General features: G+C 42.0%; 2 protein-coding genes across 6 annotated transcripts; both read left to right on the forward strand.

Moving 5' to 3' along the window:
- The first annotated feature begins 10,023 nt into the window (after positions 1–10,023).
- On the forward strand, positions 10,024–11,106 carry LOC115579882 (uncharacterized). 5 transcript variants are annotated; one of them, XR_003983760.1, is made up of 5 exons: positions 10,024–10,119; positions 10,277–10,320; positions 10,397–10,622; positions 10,716–10,902; positions 11,007–11,106. XR_003983760.1 is itself a non-coding variant. In XM_030413584.1 (4 exons), the coding sequence occupies exons 1-3, from the start codon at positions 10,033–10,035 to the stop codon at positions 10,865–10,867; spliced, it is 465 nt and encodes a 154-aa protein (XP_030269444.1). In that variant the 5' UTR covers positions 10,027–10,032; the 3' UTR covers positions 10,868–10,902; positions 11,007–11,106. The 5 variants fall into 5 exon arrangements, 3 of the variants coding, with proteins under 3 accessions (XP_030269444.1, XP_030269442.1, XP_030269443.1); XR_003983759.1 differs by having other exon boundaries at positions 10,277–10,622; XM_030413584.1 differs by lacking the exon at positions 10,277–10,320 and having other exon boundaries at positions 10,027–10,119.
- Positions 11,107–14,856: 3,750 nt separating this feature from the next.
- On the forward strand, positions 14,857–19,121 carry LOC115579884 (uncharacterized). Its single transcript, XM_030413585.1, has 13 exons — positions 14,857–15,013; positions 15,475–15,628; positions 16,454–16,557; positions 16,642–16,706; positions 16,879–16,972; positions 17,165–17,232; positions 17,375–17,671; positions 17,785–17,820; positions 17,937–18,047; positions 18,133–18,195; positions 18,394–18,456; positions 18,661–18,723; positions 18,927–19,121. The coding sequence occupies exons 7-13, from the start codon at positions 17,561–17,563 to the stop codon at positions 19,098–19,100; spliced, it is 621 nt and encodes a 206-aa protein (XP_030269445.1). The 5' UTR covers positions 14,857–15,013; positions 15,475–15,628; positions 16,454–16,557; positions 16,642–16,706; positions 16,879–16,972; positions 17,165–17,232; positions 17,375–17,560; the 3' UTR covers positions 19,101–19,121.
- Positions 19,122–19,771: the final 650 nt, after the last annotated feature.

Raw genomic sequence — 19,771 nt, forward strand, 5'->3', positions numbered from 1 at the left:
CAGCTGAATTGTTTGGTGTAGGCCACGCCCACTTTCGCGCTAACTTTCCATTTGCAAAATCGCGACAAATGAAAAACCTACTTTTTCGAACTCCTCCTAGAGAATTTGACCAATTTGCACCAAACTTTGCATGTAGCATCTGTAGACCCTCCTGACAAAAAGTTATCAAAAGAATTTTGATAGTCCATAAACTGCCCGAAATATAAAATGACAAATTCCTGCATATTGTGTTGAAAACAGACAATCTTGCATATCTTTACAAAATACTGTCTGATTATCACATAAATACTCTTCATTGTGTGGTATGGCATGATGAGGCTTTGTGTAAAATTTGGTGCAAATCGGCCAATAGATGGCGCTCTGGTCACAGTCTAATCAGTGTCAATGGGATCTTCAAGTCCTCTTCAAAACTCATTGACCTTCATCCTTTTCTTGTCCCTTATACTTTGAGCTAGTCACTCCATTCCAACTTTTAAAGAGTCAGAAGACCTCAAACTATTGGGCATGTAATCAGTTTTTGAAAATCTTTTACGGTTTTCAAATCATCACAGTTTTAGTTTTAAGGATTTTTAGGCCGTCTTCTGATTTTATAATGGGTGTGTATTGCGCAGTGTTGGGCATGTTTCTTTTAAAAAGTAATTAGTTATAGTTACTAGTTACTTCTCCCAAAAAGTAACTGAGTTAGTAACAGAATTAGTCCACTATAAAAGTAATTAGTTACCAGGAAATTAACTATTGCGCTACTTTTATTTCTTCCCCCTTTTGAGCTCGGCAGTCATTTTAGCTACTTGGCATCTACATATGTATTTAGAAAATGGCCTGCTATCATCATCAACAGCATCAGCAACAGAGTTTTGTCCAGTGTTAGTTTTGTAAAAGCGTGTGCCATTGAGAGAGGCCTCATTAGATCAGAGTTGCTTGCAACGGACGTGGACAAAAGAGATTAAAGCAGTGTCTGTACTTCCACTTTGCAAACATTTACTTTCCCTCCGGACTCGCCATTGCCGCAGTTCCCCTCTGCTAGTTTGAGTGTGTGAGGCTGCTGTGTGCGTGTGTGGCTTGTGTGTAAACAGAACATTGCCACTGATTGGCTTAAGAACTCTCACTCAATGTTAGGGAGCCAATCATCATCACTTATGCGGTTGTCTCGCTCCTCCCTCCTCCCTCACCGGAGGAAAAAAAAATTCAGACCATCGACTCAGTCTTTGTCTGGGGAATTATGCAGCAGTTCACACAATTTTTCTGACTTCAGCGTACATTATTCACACCGACAATAGCAGGCCACCGAATTATAAAGCAACGACTTCGTCAGCGGAAGGTGTTGCTCGAGCATGCCCCAACGGCAGCAAGCCCAGACGGCAGCATGCACCGACGGCAGCAAGCCCCGACGGCAGCAAGCCCCGACGGCAGCATGCATCGATGGCAGCACGCCCCGACGCGCGTGGACTGCGAGGGCCCGTTCAACGCTGCTTGCAGCTTTAATTATTATTAGGGCCCGAGCAGGTCATCGACCTGTGAGGTCCCTATTGTAATTGGAAGAATTATTCTTCATTATTATTATTATTCCTCTGCGCTTTGACTGCAGTTTTGGAAGCCTGAGCATACCCAAAAAGTCACCAAATTTGGAATATACGTCACATCTGGCGAAAAATTTGATAATTTAATGTCGTTGGGCGAGGTCGTGACCTGCTGGCTCTGTAGCGCCCCCTAAAGTTCAGCCCCGCCTCCCACAAGTGCGTAGAAGAACGAAAATCAATACGCTGGTTCCTCATGACCAGACGCACAAAAAATCGTCTTGGAGCGATACCGTCACTCCAACAGGAAGCCAGTTATTTAGATGTGTGGCGGCGTTTTTGTCCAATTCATGCCTACTTTGACAACGAACTTGTCCTAGAGCTTAAACACGACAGTCTTCACATTATCTCAGTAATTTTCTTCATGCCTTGGAGAACAAAAGTTATTAAAATCTTTCAGCTCCGAGATACTTTAGTGGGCGGGGCGACGGAAACCATTTTTTTCCCTCGCGGTCAACCATCAAGGCTTTATAACTTCAACATACAATTTCCTATCCACACCAAACTTCTCATAAGTGGAGATGCTGTCTCCCTGAACACATCTCAGCGTCAATACTAAGTCGGCCATTTTGATTTTGGCCGCCATGTTGAAATAGTGCCAATCTTCGTACTTAAATTAACTCCTCCTACAGATGTAACGCCACCGACTTCAAAGTCACTCAGTAGCATCCTCTGACCTTGAAGATGAAAAGTTATTAAAATCTTTATCCTACGTCATACCTGCTGGCCACAGTGGAGCGGGCAATTGGAATCCTTCGCCGTAAAACATCGTATCATCATAACTTCTTCATACAATGTCTTATCCCGGCCAAATCTCTAAGGAATGCAGAGGGAGTCGCCCTGATGAGATCTGTGTCGTCATGGGGCGTGGCCGTGACGTGTGGGCTCTGTAGCGCCACCTATTGTGATGCCCCGCCTCCTACATGTAACATAGAAGGACGAAAATTGGTACGCATATTCCTCATGACCGGACGCACAAAAAACCCATTTGGACCCCTAGTGTCAGTCCAACAGGAAGGCAGCCATGTAGATGTGTGGCGGCGTTTTTGTCCAAATCATGCCTACTTTGACAACGAACTTGTCCTAGAGCTTAAACACCACAGTCTTCAAATTAACTCAGTAATTTTCTTCATGGCTTGAAGAACAAAAGTTATTAAAATCATTCAAATGCGCGATGGTTATGTTGGCCGTTCGGTGGAAACCATTTTGTCCTCACGCCGTCAAGCATCGAGGCTTCATAACTTCAACATACAATTTCCTATCCACACCAAACTGCTTGTAACTGTAGAAGCTGTCTCCCCTAACAAATCTCAGCATCAATACTTAGTCTGCCATTTTGCGTTTGGCCGCCATGTTGAATTACGCCAATCTTCATACTTAAATTATCTCCTCCTACAGATGTAACACCACCGACTTCAAAGTCACTCAGTAGCATCCTCTGACCTTGAAGATGAAAAGTTATTAAAATCTTTATCCTAAGTCATACCTGCTGGCAGTTGCGGAGCCCGCCATAACAATCCTTCGTCATGAAGCATCAAGTGCTGATATCTCCTTCATACTATTTCCTAGCTCGGCCAAATCTAGAGGGAATCTAGAGGGAGTCGCCCTGAATAGATCTGTGCATCAATGCTGTGTCATATCCATAGCGCTACCCACTGGAAACCTCATTTTTTATCTCATTCCATTAGGGCTCCTACAAGCTGTGAGTGACACAAGTCGCCACTAGATGGCAGTGTTGTCTTTCAAGTCACAGGTGTCCTTTGTTCTTTGCAACCTCTGGATAACCTCTAGATTATTCCATTCCATGGCAGGAATTCAGCCTCAAATGTATCAGATTTTATTGAAACTTCAAAATGTGGCTGCATGCACTTTATGGAATAAAAACTAGCAAACAAAGGACACTTAGATCAAAAGCTTGACATTCATAGACAGCCATACATACATTTTGGTAAGGAGGCAAGTGAAGCATCATTTGACACTCATTTATCTGCAGTGATGACAAACATAGTCAGATGTACATGGCATTTGCAGGCAGTTTTGTCTGACTTGCACATTACAACATGGCATAATTGGACGGTAATGTTTAGAGCCACATAATGGATAAGTTAGTGGTAGTAAACTACAGCACACAATTTTCAATCAAGCCAATTTGCTAAGAATGCCATTTGTGTGTTGTGTCTGCCCTCTCAGTGTGGCACACAACAAGATGTGTGTAGTTGTGTTTCCGACCAACGTTTCCAAGATGCACAAAGTGGCTTCCCCTGCCATTTTAAACAACTGAGTGATTTCTTTGGATAAAAGCCCCATATTATATTGTTTTTCATCAATGTCACACAGCTGTCAGAGGTCCAACAACTCTGTGTTTGTTATCACCCCAAACACATCCGTGGTCCTGCATTCCTATGAAGGTAGATTTGTGTCTTTATTATTCAATCAAAAAAAAGTTTGCTTCAATCAAAATATATATTTTCAATGAAAAAAACCTTCACTTCAATCAAAAAAAAACCTTTTCAATCAAAGAAAAAAAGTGTTTGAATGCAAAAATATAGTTGAGACTCAAAAAAATGCATTTGAACACTGTTTTTCTTTGACTGAAAATGTTTTTCATGTTTGAAGCAACTTTTTTGATTGAAGTAATACTGTTTTGTGTCATTATGGGTAGGACATTTGTGTCTTTATAATTCAATCAAAAAAGAAATGGCTTCAAACAACAACAAAAAAATTCCCATAAAAAAAATCACTTTTTTTGATTGAAAATGTTTTCTTTGATTGAAGTAATCTCTTTTGTGTTTGGGCCATATTATGGGTAGGACATTTGTGTCTTAATTATTCAATCCCAAAAAAGTTGCTTCAATCAAAAAAAATATTTTCAATCAGAGAAAAAACTGTTCAAATGCAAAAATAAAATTGAATCCCCCCCTAAAAAAATTAATACAATGATTTGAAGTGTTGTTGTTTCTTATTGAAAATATTTTTTTCGATTTGAAGTGATTTTTTCTTTGAATGAAGTGAAAAAAGTTTTGAAGTCGTTTTTTTTAAATTGAATTATTTTGACACAAACATCCCGCAGTGGGCGGGTGCTTCCCCATTGGTCAGACATGTTTGAGTGACAAGTGGCTACACCAACGACGTCTTTCTGACAAGGAAGTCATGGCCACCAGCAATCCAGGGAGCAGTGGTGCTGGAGTTGTTAACTACAGCATTAAAATGATTGGTGTCATGTTATTAGCCTACTCTGTTTGATATTTCAATTAAACATGAAGCTTGCTAACTTAGTTCACGTTGACTAATTTGTGTGATGGTGTTAGATATCTAACGCCGTCATATTGTTAGGCAGGCTAGCTAATAACGTTAGCCGATGGCCCTGCACACTGAATGACCTAATTACAGAGGCTTGCTATGTGCTAGTGCAATGCTATGTTATAATAAGTAACGTCATTAGTGGTCAAACAACAGTCCACAGGCCAACTGTTGCCCGCAGCGCTGCCTGTTTAGCAGCAACAGATCATGCAGAGCCTGAGTCTATCTTCTCACACAGCCCAGTGCAGTGACTGCGGTCAAGCCAGCCGTGAACAACGACCGAGCAACGGGGCTTAAGCCGCGGCGCGTTTGGACGGCGGCACGCCCCGACGTGCGCGCGGACTGCGAGGGCCCGTTCATCACTGCTCGCAGTTTTAATTAGGGCCCGAGCAGGGAACCTGCGAGGTCCCTATTGAAATTGTAATGATTATTAGGGCCCGAGCAGGGAACCTGCAAGGACCCTATTGTTTTTGAAATGATTTTTATTATTATTATTATTATTATTTTTCTTCTCACAAAAGGATCGCATTTTTCACTGCCTGAACATTCCCCAAAACTCACCAAACTTGGAATATAAGTCACACCTGGCGAAAAATTTTATAATCTATTGTCGTCCTGAATTTCCACCACTAGGTGGCGCTGTTATTAAGGAAAGCGCGTTTTGGCTAATAACTCCCATAAACTTTGTCGCACATTCAAAAACCTTACATCGACGCGTTCAGTGGATTGTGCTGAATCTCGTGGTATAGGCCACGCCCATTTCCGCCTACCGTTTTTTTTCGCTACGTCGCAAAATGTCGAAAACCTACTTTTTCGAACTCCTCCCAGGCGATTTCACCGATTTGCACGAAACTTGGCACACAGCATCTCTGGACCCTCCTGACAAAAAGTTATTAAAGGATTCTAATTAAAATAAATAATTTTGAAGTTATTAAATAACAAATTCCTGCAGATTTGGCTCAAAACAGGAAGTGTTGGATATTTCCACAGTAGTCAGATCAAATGACATGAAACTCAGGATACTACTTCCCCATGAGCCCCTGAGGCCCTGTGCAAAATTTTAGGCGATGACCACAAGGTGGCGCTCTTTAAATTGATGTATTTTATATCTCCACAACGGTTCATCGGAATAAGACGAAACTTGGTACATTTATTGTCAGTGCCCTCCTGAGGACATCTGACAAAGGGTTTACCGATCCGCCACTAGGTGGCGCTCTGGCGTCACTTTAATTGTATAATTGGCCCTGTGCCCACACCATAACACTTATGGAAATGAAATTCATAAAGGTGCTATAGAATGGCCCCTGTGACTCACTCACCGAAAATGACCACCAGGTGGCGCTATTTTCAATGCAAAAGCGTTTTTGGCTCATAACTCCCACTTAATATGTTGCATATTATTAAACCTCATCCCTATGAGTTCCCTGCATTCAGCTGAATTGTTTGGTGCAGGCCACGCCCACTTTCGCGCTAACTTTCCATTTGCAAAATCGCGACAAATGAAAAACCTACTTTTTCGAACTCCTCCTAGGTAATTTGAGTGATTTGCACCAAACTTTGCGTGAAGCATCTGTGTTCCCTCCTGACAAAAAGTTATCAAAAGAATTTTGATAGGCCTTAAAATGCCTGAAATATAAAATGACAAATTCCTGCATATTGTGTTGAAAACAGTCAATCTTGCATATTTTTACAAAATACTATCCGATTATCACATAAATGTTCATAATTGTGTGGTATCGCCTATTGATGGTCTGTGTAAAATTTGGTGCAAATCGGCCCATAGATGGCGCTCTGGTCGCAGTCTAATCATTTTTAAATGGAAAGTAAATGGGGAAATCTTCAAGTCCTCTTCAAAACTCATCGACCTTCAACCTCTCCTTATCCCTCATACTTTGAGCTAGACACACCATTCTAACTTTTAAAGAGTCAGAAGACCTCAAACTATTGGGCATGTATTCAGTTTTTAAAGCACACGTTAGCCACACCTGGCCTGCTATCATCATCAACAGCGTCAGCAACAGAGTTTTGTCCAGTGTTAGTTTTGTAGAAGCGTGTGCCTTTTAGAGATGCTTCATTAGATCAGAGTTGCTTACAATGGACGTGGACAAATGAGATTAAAACAGTGTCTGTACTTCCATTTTGAAAACATCAACTTTCCCTCCGGACTCGCCATAGCCGCAGTTCCCCTCTGCTAGTTTGAGTGTGTGAGGCTGCTGTGTGCGTGTGTGGCTTGTGTGTAAACCGAACATTGCCACTGATTGGCTTAAGAACTCTCACTCAATGTTAGGGAGCCAATCATCATCACTTATGCGGTTGTCTCGCTCCTCCCTCCTCCCTCACCGGAGGAAAAAAAATTTCAGACCATCGACTCAGTCTTTGTCCGGGGAATTATGCAGCAGTTCACACAATTTTTCTGACTTCAGCGTACATTATTCACACCGACAATAGCAGGCCACCGAATTATAAAGCAACGACTTCCTCAGCGGAAGGTGTTGCTTGAGCAAGCCCCGACGGCAGCAAGCCCCGGCGGCAGCATGCATCGACGGCAGCAGGCCCCGACGCGCGTGGACTGCGAGGGCCCGTTCAACGCTGCTTGCAGCTTTAATTAGGGCCCGAGCAGGGAACCTGCGAGGTCCCTATTGTAATCGTAATGATTATTATTCTTCTTCTTTTTTTTTTCCTTTGTCCAAAATGATCGCATTTTTCACTGCCTGAACATACCCCAAAACTCACCAAACTTGGAATATAAGTCACACCTGGCGAAAAATTTTATAATCTATTGTCGTCCTGAATTTCCACCACTAGGTGGCGCTGTTATTAAGGAAAGCGCGTTTTGGCTAATAACTCCCATAAACTTTGTCGCACATTCAAAAACCTTACATCCACGCGTTCAGTGGATTGTGCTGAATCTCGTGGTATAGGCCACGCCCATTTCCGCCTACCGTTTTTTTTTCGCTACGTCGCAAAATGTCGAAAACCTACTTTTTCGAACTCCTCCCAGGCCATTTCACCGATTTGCACGAAACTTGGCACACAGCATCTGTGGACCCTCCTGACAAAAAGTTATTAAAGGATTCTAATTAAAATAAATAATTTTGAAGTTATTAAATAACAAATTCCTGCAGATTTGGCTCAAAACAGGAAGTGTTGCATATCTCCACATTGGTGTGGTCTAATGACATGAAACTCAGGATACTACTTCCCCATGAGCCCCTGAGGCCCTGTGCAAAATTTTAGGCGATGACCACAAGGTGGCGCTCTTTAAATTGATGTATTTTATATCTCCATAACGGTGCATCGGAATAAGACGAAACTTGGTACATTTATTGTCAGTGCCCTCCTGAGGACATCTGACAAAGGGTTTACCGATCCACCACTAGGTGGCGCTCTGGCGTCACTTTAATTGTATAATTGGCCCTGTGCCCACACCATAACACTTATGGAAATGAAATTCATAGAGGTGCTATAGAATGGCCCCTGTGACTCACTCACCGAAAATGACCACCAGGTGGCGCTATTTTCAATTTAAAAGCGTTTTTGGCTCATAACTCCCACTTAATATGTTGCATATTATTAAACCTCATGCCGATGTGTTCCCTCCATTCAGATGAATTGTTTGGTGTAGGCCACGCCCACTTTTGCAGTAACTTTCCGTTTGCAAAATCGCGACAAATGAAAAACGTACTTTTTCGAACTCCTCCTAGAGAATTTGACCAATTTGCACCAAACTTTGCATGTAGCATCTGTAGACCCTCCTGACAAAAAGTTATCAAAAGAATTTTGATAGTCCATAAACTGCCCGAAAAATAAAATGACAAATTCCTGCATATTGTGTTGAAAACAGACAATCTTGCATATCTTTACAAAATACTGTCTGATTATCACATGAATACTCTTCATTGTGTGGTATGGCATGATGAGGCTTTGTGTAAAATTTGGTGCATATCGGCCAATAGATGGCGCTCTGGTCGCAGTCTAATCAGTGTCAATGGGATCTTCAAGTCCTCTTCAAAACTCATTGACCTTCATCCTTTTCTTGTCCCTCATAGACACTCCATTGCAACTTTAAGAGAGTCAAGACCTCAAACTATTGGGCATGTAATCAGTTTTTGAAAATCTTTTACGGTTTTCAAATCATCACAGTTTTAGTTTTAAGGATTTTTAGGCTGTCTTCTGATTTTATAATGGGTGTGTATTGGGTGAGCTAGAGTGCGTGACATCATAGCTACAGTGGAGAGCAGATGGAAGAACTGGAGAAAAAGTTCTCTTCAGCTTGATTTGGATCCCACGTCTTTTACTTCACATAGACAATATATACAGGGAAATGTAGGAAATCTTGTTGGCTTTCAGCTGATGGTCTTGTTTCAGATGTAGGACTTACACTTTTGGGTGCTTCTCAACACTGAAGAGAATCAAGACCTTCCTCAGGAAGATAATATCTTCTTAATGCAGTTGCCATGCTCTGTATTGAGAAGAAACGTATCAAAGACATCCACAACTTAAACCACAAAGTCACTGAGAAATTTGCATCTTTCAAGAAGAAAAGTGCTAAATGTATGTATAAAAAGTACAACTGAAAACACCTGAACAGTTTCTTCACAGGTTTAATATGTTACTACCAATTGTCAACATTGTTCTGCTTCTAAGGCAGCGGAGCAAAACAACCCACCTTTTCTCCTGTATTCTTTTCAGTTTCATGAAACCTTAAGAACCATATAACATTGGAAGTTTAATGTGCAGTGCTGTTGTTTTCATCTGACCACTACATGTCAATACAATGTTTGTAACAGTATTCATTTTACTTGATCTGTAAGTGTTAAAAAGATAATATTACTAATGATAAATGTTTGGAGATTTGTTTTGACATTTTATGTGATATATAGATATAATCATAATACATATCTTTATAGTAATAATGGAGTTTGGGAGGCGTTTTCCCATTTCTTCTTGTGTGGACATTTCCTATTTTGCCTCTGCTAGTGCTCCAGCATATGTGCAGCCACAGAAACTGTAAGATAGCTCTACAGGTAAAGGTCCAACAGCTCCCTCTACTGGTGCAAAGAGTCAGGACAGCATGATAGAAAGAATGTGAAAGTGTGTGGTACTGTCCACTGTGTATGAACTAGAGTTGTGTATTCTGGCTTTCACAGGAGCGAGAATGGCGACGTGGAATTCTCCAAGCAAATTTGAAAAGGTCGACGAGCCGGAGGTGTCGCGCGTGCAAACCGACATACAATTGATGTGTGTAAGTACGAATGTTATGTCGCAAAAGTACAGCAGCAGGGTGAATGATAGAGGTGTTGTAGCACCCAGACAATGCGGTGTAGTTGTGATATGTTGTGGAAGAGCCAGCACTTTATATGTTTGTATTCTAATGATAAGTGCGCATATTCATGTTGCAGGGCGATTGCATCAGCCGGAGGTGGCGCGCCATTTAGAGTCTGCGGTAAGATGTCGGAAGGTTAACTGTGGTGATATCTGTCAGAGAAGACATAACATGTGTGTCTGTGTTGTGTGTATAGTATGCTGCAAGGGACGAAGCTGTGCCAGCGAAGGAGCGCTATCGACTAACGGTCCACACCGGCGGACTTGCCATAGCAGTAATGGCGAAGCTGGTCCGCCAAAGTCGGGCAGCGGAGCAGCGCGCAGCCTATCTCAGCCGCCGGCTCAAGGAACGTGACGCGACAATCCGGCAGCAGGCGGAGAAGTTGACACAGTTACAGTGTGAGTCGACGCCGTTTGCTAATGGTTAGTTGAGCGAAAGTTGTAGATTTAGACGAAAACAAGTGTGGAGAAAGTGTAAGCTGTGGTGTAACGGTGTGTTTATTGTGTTTTTGGTAGATGTAAATGAGGCAGAAATGCTGGCGGTGGTGGAGGAGGTGGAACAGCAGCTTGAACGAGTAGCTGATGACGGTGTCAGGGAGGTGATGGATGTCACGCCGAGGGAACTGTCGAGGACGAGGAGTGAAGGTGGCTGGGCCGGATGGTCATGAGGAGGAGATGCATCTGCAGGCAGATGCCAGGGATGGTGAGTAGCAGTGATGAGTAAGTGTAAACGTTGGCTGTCTGTATTTGGTGTTGCAGTATAGTGAAAGAGTCTTGGCTTGACAAGGCGTTGTTTGTGTTTTGTAGGTGGAGTGGATGGCGAGGCAACTGATGGTGGCAATGGAAGAAAAGATGCCGTTGTGTGATGTGTGCTGTGTTGTAAATAAAGGTGTGGTTTTACATTACAGTTGGTGGTGTTTTTTGTTGGAGCGAGTGTAACAATGATGATGGTAATTACGTTAGGTGGAATAGTCTGCAGGAAAACCGTATTTTTTACCAAACATGTAAAACTTATAAAACCTGTGTCCTTCCACAACGTGTGCTACTTGACACCAAATTTGCTAGAGAGCATCTTCTGACTGTCCTCCTCACAAGTTGTTCTCGAAATTTTGAGATCCAAAAAAATAAGCTTGCAGTGCATCAAATTGTCAGACTGCAAACAGTACTGTAACTATATGCTATCACATTCTTGCTAAATACATTTTCAACCTTCCTGTTAAGATCTGAGAATATTATGGAGTCATGGTTGAGAAGTCTGGCAAATATCAGAATGTAATCTCCAAACCTGATTTTTTGAGAACATTTTGTTTTCTGCTCTCATGGGAACAAGTGGAGGCAATGTAATAGTGGCAGTTTTAAACATCAGATATAGTCCTATGAAGTAAAACACTTAGGTTTAAAAGCAAATTACCAACATGTCCATGCTGTCAAGAAGCAATTATGCATAGTCAGAGTTGTGCGCAGGGAGCAGAATTCCGGACATGGTGACCATTTTTGAAATCTGCCTAGACAACAGCTGCCCGGACAGTGACTCCCTGAGTGGACCAAAGGAGCTACGCAGCTGGTCTCAATTTCGGCCAACTCGCTTTGGGAGGTAGGAGCTGGTTCTTGGTGTCAGGGGTTGTAGGTTCGAGACCCAGCAAGGATGAAGATGATGACAGAGCAAAATATCAGATGTCCTCAACATGAAATACAAGACAATTGTCCTGATGGTGGCATCACAACAAGCCTCTAAATTAAATAAAAACCAATAGCTTGGACCGGACCAAGGGTGAAAGCTAACCAGATTTTGCATAAAGGTCCTGTGTTGTGTCATGGCAGATTACCCCAGCTGTAAACCCAAGCCAATAGGCCTGATGGTGGTGCAACAGCAAGCATTTACAGTGCAAACATTGAAAATTCATAACACATCAACCTGCTCGCACTTCTCACTTTATTAGACTGTATATCCAGTATTAAAAAAAATGTTGTACATGTACACCTCTTAAAATAATGAAGGCCATCACTCAGGGTTTTAAACTGTAAAACTTATAAAACCTATGGTGAAAGTTTTTGCCTACAGTGCGTGAAAATGTGTGACTGTGAACACTACTGTAAACATATACCTGCAAATTGATCTATAAATCTGCAATGTGCATGAAAAGATAGAACATGTTACAGTCATGGTAGATGAGGTTTGACAAATATCAGACATTTACCAACAAAACTGAAATTTAGAGAATAGTTTGAATTCTGCTGTTATGTGAATTGCAGTCAGTTCTCCTATCATTTTTTTATACAGGCCAAAAGTGTTTATTAAAGACAGCTGTAACTTGTGTACAGCAAACAGAGTTACATAGGCAGGGTTAAGTGACGGTTTTCCACTATCCATAGCAAGTTGGGTGATTTTGAGTGACATGACCCTATGGAAGTGTTTAGCATCTAAATAACTTGAGAGACACACCATGACGACTGAGAGAATTCAGCAGTGTGGTGTAATTTGATCACTAAGCCTCTTGCAAATACGATGTTATTGTTGTATATTGTTCGTGCTATGTATTAAAATGAAACCTGTATATGAAAAGACAGTAATGCAGGGCTCATGCTTTGGGTAATGTGAAATTGCTGAAATGATGTCGTTTGTCCAGTAGAGTGCGCCAGAACGGGGTTAAAACAGTGAAAGCTGCTTAAACTGTAAAGCGGTAGATGACAGCTACCAACATTACTGTAGCTGTCATCTTTTGAATAGACACACAAACAGCAGTGACCAAAAGTTACATCGTAGTTGTACAAGAGAAGTAGCCATCATGTGTAGATTTAGTCTTTGGCCGTTCTCGTACAATAAGGAGTCTCCGCTTGGCGCTTTAAATTGAAAAAATACTGGATGCTGCATGCGTTTCCGGTGTCCTTGTCATCCAGCCGGCAGTTACTGCTTTCAGTGTTGCCAGATTGGGCGGTTTTCCGCCCAATCCGGCTAAGAGGACCGTGGAGAGGTGAACCTGTTATTGAACCCACAGTAATGGTATCAATATTGTCATTATTAGCTGGCTAACAGTTTGGGGTCATTAACAAAATTATGTTAATGCGGACATATAAACTGCTGATCGCCACTTAGGGTTTTATTTAAATTTTAAAGGCGTTATTCCTATTTAAAGTGTTTGGTAGATAGTTCTGTTTGTTGTAATGATGTATCATTATTATTATAATTGAAATAGCCGCTTTCTTAAAACATTCTTAATGACATGACAGCCGTGGATGGAGTCAGAACTGCAGACCTAGTTGATGGACGGTGTGGTGGACAGAGGAGACTGGACCCCCAAACACCCTGAGTACCGACCCAGATGATGTCCCACTGACACCATCCAGCCCAGCAGCACTGCAGGGACTCCTGCTCAGCCTGTTACTGTACATCATCTGTTACTGTTTTAATATTGTTTTTAATAATTGTTTTTGTTAATAGTTAATAATAATCTGTAAATAGTTATTTATGCTGTAATTTTGTAAATAGTTGTAAATGTTTAGACCTTAATAATAAAATAAAACATTCAGTCCCTTGTTGGCCCTGAAAAGTAGCACATGATGCCGTTTGCTGTTATAAATTGTACTTAAGTTGTAAATACTGAATGGACAATACTGAACAATATTTTATTTAATGAATTATATAAAATGAACAATTATGAACAAATAATATAAAAAGAACCCATACATTAACTAAATAACAAAAGCTATAATGTAAGGTTTGTCCTCTGGAGCAGAGAGGAGCCTCTCCATCCTCTCTGCAGCCTCATGTCCTCCTTCATCCTCCTCCTCCTCTTCCTCCTCTCTGTTTGCTCCCTAAAACACAATGAAATGTACAAGATGTTGTGTGTTACGTCAACAGACAAAAGAGATCTAATACAGCAAAAAAAGATATAATCATCATCGAGGATAATAATATCCTAATTATCGAGGATAATCCTAAACTTAGCTCTTTATTCAATTCTAACATTGAACTAGACTTTACAATGTTACAGTCTGAAATAAAGCAGCCTTATCTAAATCTGTTCATCATGGTCCTTTTATGTATATGAAGTAAAGATAATCTCTAACATCTCCACAGTCACAATAAGATATAAAATACAAGTCAACCTCTGAACGTCTTACGTTTGAAAGTGAAGGCTTTTAAGGCTTTACTGCCAAAGGGATCAAGCTGAGCATTACCAACGTATTTTAACTGAAATGTGGAGGTTTTAATGTCCCTTGAAGTTTAACATATCTGGCGTTGGATGTTCAAAGGAGTAAAAACCGAGTATAAACCCAATACTTACATGTAAATACGAGATCTGCGCCACTTGAGGTCGCCATTATTTATGTATTTATTTATTCTCTTCGGGCGCGCGATGAATCTTGGGATATGTGAGACCACGAAGTGTAGTAGCGGTGCACACTCGAAAAACAGGTAAAAGGAGTGCGCATTTGTGGGGTGCATTATGAGAACACTTCGAATTGGGACACCCTTTGCCACGGTATAATGCCGTAATCGCACTTCAAATGCGCACTCGAAGTGTGCAGACCCTGAATTGGGACACAGCTCATGTGTCAATTGGAACCGGAGAGCTTCCTGGCATCCCATCATGCAATGCGGCAGCCGGAAGAGGCGTGTCCTCGCGGACCTAAAGACCGTCAGCGGCAACCGCTTAGCACCACTTTTTTCTCCGATCGACATACTGCGGCTGCAGGGTAGTTGGAGGATTCCGCGTTTTTTTTTGGCGTTAGCATTGCTGGATCATCTTGCAGTGTTATCCCAGCGAATCTTTTGTTATCTTTGTCTTCACTTTGGCGACTAATCTAACAAGGTAAGCAGTCTAGCTTTCAGCTTTTCACCCAAACAGGCAAATCTCTAGGTCTGAGTAGTCACAGAGACGTTCTAATGGCAGTCATTAATCAGGATATTGCGCGGAAAACTGGATCCACTGTATTTATGTCCGAAATACCTTGTCTTTTTTTGCATCCGTGAAACTGTGTATACCTTTTTGTGTATCAGCTTCGAAAACGGTATTCGCCTGGAGGTAACTTAACGTATGGCGTTGGATATCTGTCCGCCATGTTGTGTCTTTGTCTGTCCGTGCGAAGTCGTTGTTTCCTTTGTTTAGACACGTCCCTAGCAAAATGTGCACGCTAGCTCTCATAACAGCAGTGAAAGTTGTCCGTAAAAGTTGCTGTGATGGTGTGTGTGTGTGTGTGTGTGTGTGTGTGTGTGAAGACCTATGTACACCGCAGCTATGGTGTAAATATGATGTTGTTTTGATCGTTTTAGGATGCCTCGCGCCAAATCTCACAAGCGTTCCGAAGCGGCGAAGGAGAGGAATGCGGCGAGGCAGAAGAAGAAGAAGGAGGAGGGGGAGGGGAGTGAGGGACCGCCCAAGATCGTGATGATGGAGCCACAAGGCCCCCCACCACTTTGCCCACCGGTGAGTGTCCCCATTGGTTTATGCTAATGTCTTTTGGCCTCAATTGTCCGACTGAACACGTGAGCCGCGGCATGTATACGTGTTGCTGTTGAGGCAGAGTTGGTGTTTTAGTGTAGTGATATTAGTTGCGGTTAGTAATTTATATACTACCACTCAGGGATTCCTCAGACAAACATGTCCGTAACGTAAATTAGTACAGTACCAGTGTGCTGGTACTATTCACTGCAATCTAGCCTTTATTTCTATCTAATGGCTGGACCATGATCAGATGATAAACAACATGGCTTCTGTAAGAATCTTGTGTGTTATAAGGAGAAATGTGCTTACATCAGATGCAACACTATAAAACACAATGTCAGATGTCCACGTGTATTGTAAATGCTCAAAAATGTCACTGTTATATCTGAAGGTTGAATACAAATGTAATTTATTACAGATCACAATTCTACGCACATTCAGCATCCCAAATGTTGCCTTCATTGGCATTAAAATTGTAATTTTATTGATTTAAAGACTTGCGCATTACTAGGGGAACTGGGTAAAATAGTAAGGGAAATATTTTTGAGATGATCATGTCAAATAATTTTGATAAGTGTATATATGTTCTTGATGGTGTTGACAAAAATTAAAAGGTGGTCCAACAAATACAATTTACAACAGTAAAAAATGTTAGGATATTCAAAACATAAATACAAAAATTTATTCATATATTGTAGAAGTTATCCAAATTTTTTGTTTAAAAAGCAAAACGTGTTTCATGTCTTGTGTCAAGAATCACTGTACTGTCAGTACAATAACTAACAATGAGTGTGTGTTTTCTCATAGTGAAAGAAACTGGACAGAGGCACCGTGTGAATGACTGGGAGAAGGTTGGTGCCAGTGGTCGACCTCACAAGGTTGTTTTACCTGAAAAGGAAAAGGATCACCCGGTAACAGCTATTTCTAACCTATGCGCACAATCTTTGGTGAAATCTTGAGGACTGCCCTTTCAGTATTATGTTCTGTTGTTTTAGGCGGTGCTGAAGCAGGGGAGGATTTTGCAAAGCTGCTATCTGTTGTCTGCAGTCTAGGCCGCCCGGTAAGCCAGCAATGGGGATTCTGAGTGATGCAAACTAAGTGGTTGTTCACTTCATCTGAGTCATCTGTAATTAAGCGCACATTTGTTTGCCATGTAAACGTTGTAATATTGAATAAATATATTATGAAGTAAGCAAGAATTTTGTACTGAAAACTTGTCTGCGCTTTTGTAGGTCTTTGTGGTGGGCTTTCCTCGACGTTTGAATGTTGACATGGAACTTCAGAACCTCCTGTCTGACATCTACCACAGGAAGGCTGCTTTAGAAGGTATGTGTTTAGTGGCAACATTGACTACAAGGTGAGGAATTGAGGGTGTTGAAACTGTGCATTACAGACATAGCTACTGTACAGCCACTTGATATTGTATATCTACAAGGTCAAGGCATTGCTCTGATGATTTGTCCTTGTATATTGTCTATCTGTGAACTGTGGACTGAAGTTGCTGATGCTCTTTTGCAGGTGTGAAGTATTTTGACATAGCAGAGTACTTTCCTACCTCTCAACTTGACCTGTAGAGCAAAGACGGTGTAAGTACTGACATTGTTTATGAGAGGCAAAGTAATTCCTCAAATGTTAGTTGTGATTTCAGTAAAGATCATTAGGGAAGGTTGGCAGATGACAGTGAAAAAAGTTTTTAGTAATGGTATGTGGAAATGTTGTGTTTTGCAGGTCCATCTGAGTGACGAGTTTGGGATGCTCAAACTTGTGGAGTGCCTAGCATACTTTGCATCTTAGGCACTGATTCCTTCTCCGCCAAAAGCAGACGTGTTTCGCTTGCTAGCAGCACCCAGGCAGCGGGTCAGGTGTCGTCCAGTTGTGGCTGGGTCAGTTAAGGTGTCCCCGGGAAAGGAAATCATGCCAGGACCAAGGCGCCAGGTCTTGCCTCGAGTGGTGGTGGGCGAGAAACTTAAGGTGTCCTCGCCCATGGACCCGTTTGACTGGCAGCTTGTTGGTCGTAACAAGCAGGTAACTACATATTAAGTATCGGTGGATGGCTTGACAAACACGTGTTGGTACTACCCAGTGTGATTAGTGTCAGTAGCTGGCATGAAGACTGACTGTGCCCTTTCTCTCTGCAGTCTCGTGTCTCACCTGGAAGGCCCAGCCAGCAGCAGGTTAGTGTGATGTGTTTTGTGTCAAGTAGCTGTGTGATGAGTAGAAGCAAGAAGGTGGACAAGTAGTAAAGAAAAGTTATTGTTAGTAATCCTTTTCCTTGGATTGTATTTGCCAGGTGCCATTGACGCAGGACTTCATTCCACTGCCACCCGCTGGTGGAGATGAGCAGCTGCCATCCTCTTCTTCTGAGGGCATGTTTGTCCCAGAGCGCCGTCGAAGCAAGAGGGCAAGTTCTGTATGGGTTCAGGTTGAAGTCTTTGGTTAACTGTGGATTTTCCAGATGATGATAATGTGTGGTTATTGTTTTACAGGTAGCCAAGCCAGAGACTCCTAAACGGTCCTGCGCTGAGCTGAAACGGAAGGCTATCCATGAGGTGAGTAATGGTTGCGTTTGCTTATTAGTAGTTATGTTAGGTATGTCTAGCAAAATTAATGGAACAGACATAATGGAAAGACTACGCGTATTTTAAAGTACCAGAGTGATGTCTTGTTCATGTCATTCTAAGCTTTGTAAAAGTGTACCGTCATCCGAGTGCTCAGTGAATAACTTGTGTATGGTAATTGTCTTACAGGTGTCCCAGCCAGAGACTCCTAACCGGTCCTGCGCTGAGCAGAAACGGAAGGCTTTCCATGAGGTGTGTAATGATTGAGTTTGCTTATTAGTAGTTCTGTGAGGTATGTCTCGCAAAATTACTGGAAAAGACAGAATGGGAAGACTGCTAGTATTCTAACGTACTTGAGTAATGTCTTGCACATGCACAAGTCATTCTAAGCTTTGTAAAAGTGTACTGTCATCAGAGTACTCAGTGAATAACTTATGTATGGTAATTGTCTTTCAGGTTGCCCAGCCAGGGACTCCTAAACGGTCCTGCGCTGAGCTGAAACGGAAGGCTTTCCATAAGGTGCGTACTTCATTGTGATAATGTAATGGCATCATTACAATGACATACAAGCTAGCAAAAGACACAGATATTGTAGAATCTGACAATTTACAGTTGATGGACTTGGTTGCTAGCTTTATGTTTCTTGCCAGCATTGTCAAATATATACCTCTCTCCTTCAAATAAAAAGTGATTGATGCAAGTGTTGTCTCCATTGATTTTAGGGGAAGGCTGCACTGCCCAAGGTGGAGTTCTTCCCTCCAGACATGGCTTCTCCAAGTGCCTGGGAGGCAATTCTGATGGACGATGGATTCCAACTACGCATGTCACCAACCTGCTGCTCAAACATCGCTGAATGTGCGTTCCAATGTGATGGGAACGTTTCATCAGGGGAATGAGAGGTTTGCATATAGGGGAAATCAATGTATGGCTGTAGGTTTGGTAAGCTTAGCAGTACATACTATAAACAGTGTGTTTTCATGGGACAGTGACACACTTGACCAAGTTGTAGTTGACGGTGACAAGTTGTACTCATCATTGCGAAAGGGAGGACGCATCAGTGCTCAAGCAAAGATGTTGATTGTTCCAGATTTGCCAAAGCAGCATGTTGTTGCTGGACAGCGTTTTCATTTCCAATATGGTAAAGACTTTGTCAACGGTGTTGTAGATGTAACAGAGGGCACACTTGTTGAGGAAGGTGTACATGCATCTTTGTTAAAAGGATTGACGGATGTGTTTGCTAGTTATGACATGTGTTTGTTGACAGTGGGCATCTACTCATGTGCTGTCATTTCTCAGAATGGAGAATATGCTGTGGTAGATTCGCATTCACGCAATGCTGCAGGTATGGCAGCTGATCACGGTACAAGCACTGTTGTGTATTTGAGCTGTTTACAGGACTTGTATGATCACGTGTGTAAGTTAGCATCATCACTTGGGGCAAGCCACAGGGAATTTGAGGTTTCAGGTGTGCGTGTTTCACGTCGTGGTGCTAATCGCAGAATGACACAGCCAGAAACTCAATGTGCGAAACGGCAGAGAATGATGCCTGATGTATTTATTACTGATG

The sequence above is a fragment of the Sparus aurata genome, chromosome 4, assembly GCF_900880675.1.
Source record: "Sparus aurata chromosome 4, fSpaAur1.1, whole genome shotgun sequence".
Lineage (NCBI taxonomy): Eukaryota > Metazoa > Chordata > Actinopteri > Spariformes > Sparidae > Sparus > Sparus aurata.

Bases quoted from the DNA above. Each gene is read 5' to 3' on its own strand.
- LOC115579882 (XM_030413582.1), top strand. From the start codon at position 10,033: ATGGCGACGTGGAATTCTCCAAGCAAATTTGAAAAGGTCGACGAGCCG. The intron at 10,321-10,396 runs GTAAGATGTCGG...TTGTGTGTATAG, and splicing joins CGCGCCATTTAGAGTCTGCG to TATGCTGCAAGGGACGAAGC. The intron at 10,623-10,715 runs GTTAGTTGAGCG...TGTTTTTGGTAG, and splicing joins GTCGACGCCGTTTGCTAATG to ATGTAAATGAGGCAGAAATG.
- LOC115579884 (XM_030413585.1), top strand. From the start codon at position 17,561: ATGCCAGGACCAAGGCGCCAGGTCTTGCCTCGAGTGGTGGTGGGCGAG. The intron at 17,821-17,936 runs GTTAGTGTGATG...TGTATTTGCCAG, and splicing joins GAAGGCCCAGCCAGCAGCAG to GTGCCATTGACGCAGGACTT. The intron at 18,457-18,660 runs GTGTGTAATGAT...ATTGTCTTTCAG, and splicing joins AACGGAAGGCTTTCCATGAG to GTTGCCCAGCCAGGGACTCC.